The sequence below is a fragment of the Ascaphus truei genome, chromosome 11 (genome assembly GCF_040206685.1).
Source record: "Ascaphus truei isolate aAscTru1 chromosome 11, aAscTru1.hap1, whole genome shotgun sequence".
NCBI lineage: Eukaryota > Metazoa > Chordata > Amphibia > Anura > Ascaphidae > Ascaphus > Ascaphus truei.
The window spans coordinates 58,066,241-58,071,218 of record NC_134493.1 but is presented as its reverse complement, the minus strand read 5'-3'; the positions used below and the strand labels follow the sequence as shown (position 1 = coordinate 58,071,218).

At 53.5% G+C, this 4,978-nt stretch overlaps 1 protein-coding gene across 1 annotated transcript in view; it reads left to right on the top strand.

Moving 5' to 3' along the window:
* Positions 1-1,892: 1,892 nt before the first annotated feature.
* The window catches only part of LOC142462894 (uncharacterized), a 19,385-nt gene continuing 16,299 nt past the window's right edge, over positions 1,893-4,978 (top strand). Inside the window, exons 1-2 of the mRNA XM_075565109.1 lie at positions 1,893-2,315; positions 3,138-3,264. Coding sequence (XP_075421224.1) covers positions 1,997-2,315; positions 3,138-3,264 — 446 coding nt within the window. The 5' untranslated portion in view covers positions 1,893-1,996. The remainder of the gene's footprint in view (positions 2,316-3,137; positions 3,265-4,978) is intronic.

Below are 4,978 nucleotides of genomic sequence, written 5' to 3'. Positions count from 1 at the left end.
GCTGTCCAATAGGAACGCTCCTGCTACGGTCACATGGTTCCCCGGCTCACACTGGTATCAGCTGTGTGCTGTATTCCTGCTGCTCCCGCCGGCTGAACACAGACGGGTAATGTCCGGGTAATTACCCGGTGCTCGGTACATCACTAATAACAATGCACATAAAACATAACATTACCCCATAAACCTGAAACCCCAAAAGGGGTGGGCGGGAGGCTTTCAGAGGATGAGAAATGTAGTCGCCAGAGCAACAGCCCATTAAATAGCCTAGCCCTCCCTCACCCACCCACCTCCGCCCCAGCACCTCACCACATTGTCCCCCAGGCCAAGGTCATGCATCGTACCCCTTATTTGGTCAGGGGTTCCTTTATAAAAACAAAGCAGCTCCAGAAAACATCCAAAGGCGAAACTAGTGGGGTGGAGAACGTGGACGTGAAGTCCGTGTGCTTAGCTCTGTGGAGGACTTGCAATCGTTACTGCTGATAGACTGTGAAATCTCGCGAGATGCGAGTAGAACTCTCACGTGACACAGAAGGGATCCGGGTGCACGGAGGTACCGGCAGAGAGGGAGGTGGGACGTCGCTGTAAGGGACCAGGGGTCACGTCCCACATGTCTTGTTCCCTAACCTTCCTTTGCGGCCGCTGCTCCGGGTCCCCGCCGGTCCTCCGCTCCTAATAATTTGCCGTCCATGTTACGAAAAACCATGACATTTGCAGGACAGCTTGGGGCAGTGCAAAGCATGGGCAGTGCAAAGCATGGGCAGTGCAAAGCATGGGCAGTGCAAAGCATGGGCAGCGCAAAGCATGGGCAGCGCAAAGCATGGGCAGCGCAAAGCATGGGCAGTGCAAAATATGGGCAGCGCAAAGCTTGGGCAGCGCAAAGCATATGCAGTGCAAAGCATGGGCAGCGCAAAGCATGGGCAGCGCAAAGCATGGGCAGCGCAAAGCATGGGCAGCGCAAAGCATGGGCAGCGCAAAGCATGGGCAGCGCAAAGCATATGCAGTGCAAAGCATGGGCAGCGCAAAGCATGGGCAGCGCAAAGCATGGGCAGCGCAAAGCATGGGCAGCGCAAAGCATGGGCAGCGCAAAGCATGGGCAGCGCAAAGCATGGGCAGCGCAAAGCATATGCAGTGCAAAGCATGGGCAGCGCAAAGCATGGGCAGCGCAAAGCATGGGCAGCGCAAAGCATGGGCAGCGCAAAGCATGGGCAGCGCAAAGCATGGGCAGCGCAAAGCGGGCAGCGCAAAGCATGGGCAGCGCAAAGCATGGGCAGCGCAAAGCATGGGCAGCGCAAAGCATATGCAGTGCAAAGCATGGGCAGCGCAAAGCATGGGCAGCGCAAAGCATGGGCAGCGCAAAGCATGGGCAGCGCAAAGCATGGGCAGCGCAAAACATGGGCAGCGCAAAGCATGGGCAGCGCAAAGCATGGGCAGCGCAAAGCATGGGCAGCGCAAAGCATGGGCAGTGCAAAGTTTGCAGGCAATTGGTGTATGTCTGGCACATTTATCCACATTAAGCGTTTACACATTAAGCGTTTTAGACTGTTGTCCTTCAGAAAGTGCTTAACTTGAATAATTTGCAGTGTATGTCAGCAAAAGCCATGGGATTTTCAGCATAGTTGCGGGCCGTGTAACGTACGTCTCCTGCCACGTTTGAAGGCAATTGGATAATGTTTTGACATTTTTTGACATGAAATTTTCGTTTACTGAAGCTGTCGTCAGCGGCAACTCCTGGCTTCGGAGGCAGGGCAGTAGCTACCCTGACAACAAGTATTCAAATTGAATACTTTGTTGCTCACGGCAGCACGCACGTCAGCACGCCCTGCCCCCGAAGCCAGCACCCTGAACGAGGCCTTAGTCTGTCCCTGTCCGACTGGCTCTTCCCTTTCCAGTTTCACTTTCACTGCGAGTGTAACTCTATATAAGGGATAGTGCTGTTCTGCAGTCACTGCTTGTCTAACAGTCAGAGGAGACAGTCTGTGACAGAAAGCAAAGAGCCATGGATATTGATCAACTCAGAGAGTACATTGTTAATTTCAGCCTTGATAACTGTGCTCAGGGGAGCCAGGGCTATAACCGGGTCCTCCTGCAGCTGTTTGGGTATATGGGACATGGGAAGTCCTCCTTCATCAACTCCTGTAAGTACGTCGTCTTGGATGAAGGGGAGTTTAAGACCTATACAGATGCAGGACAGTCACATGGAGCAGGGACCACCAGAAGAATCACATATCCCCTCACTGACACCATCACTGTGGTTGATAACCGCGGATGCGCTACGATGAACAGTTATGAGACGGGAGAGATCTTTGCTCAGCTCGGTAAGTGCGGATCTGAGACAGTCACACTCATCCATCCAGAGATTATTCATATATAACTTAAAAAGAAAAAATGTGCTGCGCTATTCTATTTAAGGAAAATGTGAATAAATATAACTACCACTTAAATATTTTAGTGTTAATAGTGCGGCTGCCTATCCAGTGAATCTGAGCACCCAGGACAGAAAAAAACACTGTACTAACCGGCGCCTAAACATATAATAAGAGCAATTGTAACATCAACTGCGTATAGGGCTAATAAAATAAAACAATGTCACCGTGAATGGGATGTACAAGCAGAAGTCCAACTCAATCCATACGTGCTTGAAGTGATGGTGTTCAGCATACTGTATGTAAGAACGCCATCACTTCAAGCACGTATGGATTGAGTTGGACTTCTGCTTGTACATCACATTCCCGGTGATAATGTTTTGTTTTATTTTATTAGCCCTATACGCAGTTGATGTTACAATTACTCTTATTATATATACCTTAAAGCAACGTGCAGCTTCTCCTCTGTCAGTTAAGAGGTTAATTAGCACGTTTGACTAAGTTATATTACAAGTCTGCTAAGTATCTGCTGGATTATAACATAAACAGGTTTTTAATAAGTATAATAAATAATTATTATTATTATTTTCATTATTCCTATTATTATTATATATCATAAAATAAACAATGTGAGGCAGACGTTCTTGCAAAGATTTCTGCATGGTAAGAATTGCTTCTTATAATTAGTGTACGTGCCTCTTATAACCAGATATCCCACAGAATCAGACCCGCCCTTGGTTATTCCCAGGCTAAAACCTGTACCCTGTTTCCCAGGTAATTTGCTGCCTCTGGATCAGGAGGTGGTGTGGGACAAAGGATATAAAAACATTATGCACAGACTGGTGGAATCAGATATGAATGCAAATTACTCAGACTTCATTGTTCCTATATTTGTATACAGGTAGGTGACCAGCGCAATTTATTTATTTTATTTATAAAATGTTTTACCAGGAAGTAATACAGTGAGATACAGCGTTACCGCTCGTTTTCATGAATGTCCAGGGCATAGAGTTAAGATGACAAATACATGGTTACAAATACAGTTACATAAGTGAACAGGTTATACAATATATATATATATATATATATATATATATATATATATATATATATCTTATACTATATTAGTGAAAGCACTGTATGTTTGCCTGCATGCATGCCTGCCTGCTGGATGTCCGGTGTCCCTAGCGGCAATCTCATTGGTCCCTTGGCCCGCCCGCCCCCGCACACCTCTCATTGGCCTCACACACTCACACCACCCCCTTGGCCCGCCCCCCACACCTCTCATTGGCCTGAGGCGGAGTGACGGGCCAAAGGTCCAAAAAAATAAATAAAACACACACACACACACACACACACACACCTCTCTCCCCTCTCCAAATCACCTTTTCCCCCTCCCCAGCGGCATCACCTCTTCCCCCTCCCCAGCGGCATCACCTCTTCCCCCTCCCCAGCGGCATCACCTCTTCCCCCTCCCCAGCGGCATCACCTCTTCCCCCTCCCCAGCGGCATCACCTCTCCCCGCTCCAAATCACCTCTCCCCGCTCCAAATCACCTCTCCCCCCTCCCCGCTCCAAATCACCTCGCTTCCCGCAGCTGCCACGCGGCGCGTAAGATAGCGGACCCCCTTCCTCCCTCGCGGCGCCGAGTCAGACGGTGGCGGCGCCCGGAAGTACAGGTAGGTGTCGCTCCCCACCTCCGGCGCCAAACGGAACTGAGAAAGGGCGCATCAACTGAGGTGTGTGTGTGTGTGTGTGTGTGTGTGTGTGTGTGTGTGTGTGTCACTGTCCACTGCCCCCCCCCTCCTATCCACTGCCCCCCCCTCCTGTCCACTGCCCCCCCCCTCCTGTCCACTGCAGGAAATGCAGGGGGAGGAATCCATGCCTTTGAGGCGCCCCCCCCCTCCCTTTGACGCCCCCCCCCTCCCTTTGACGCCCCCCCCCCTCCCTTTGACGCCCCCCCCCCCTCCCTTTGACGCCCCCCCCTCCCTTTGACGCCCCCCCCCCCTCCCTTTGACGCCCCCCCCCCCCCTCCCTTTGACGCCCCCCCCCTCCCTTTGACGCCCCCCCCTCTCCCTTTGACGCCCCCCCCTCTCCCTTTGACGCCCCCCCCTCTCCCTTTGACGCCCCCCCCCTCTCCCTTTGACGCCCCCCCCCTCTCCCTTTGACGCCCCCCCCCTCCCTTTGACGCCCCCCCCCTCCCTTTGACGCCCCCCCCCCTCCCTTTGACGCCCCCCCCCCTCCCTTTGACGCCCCCCCCCCTCCCTTTGACGCCCCCCCCCTCCCTTTGACGCCCCCCCCCTCCCTTTGACGCCCCCCCCCCTCCCTTTGACGCCCCCCCCCTCCCTTTGACGCCCCCCCCCTCTCCCTTTGACGCCCCCCCCCCTCCCTTTGACGCCCCCCCCCTCCCTTTGACGCCCCCCCCCCTCCCTTTGACGCCCCCCCCCCTCCCTTTGACGCCCCCCCCTCCCTTTGACGCCCCCCCCCCTCCCTTTGACGCCCCCCCCCTCCCTTTGACGCCCCCCCCCTCCCTTTGACGCCCCCCCCCCTGCCTTTGACGCCCCCCCTGCCTTTGACGCCCCGCGCGCACACACTGACTGACTGCCGCACGCACGC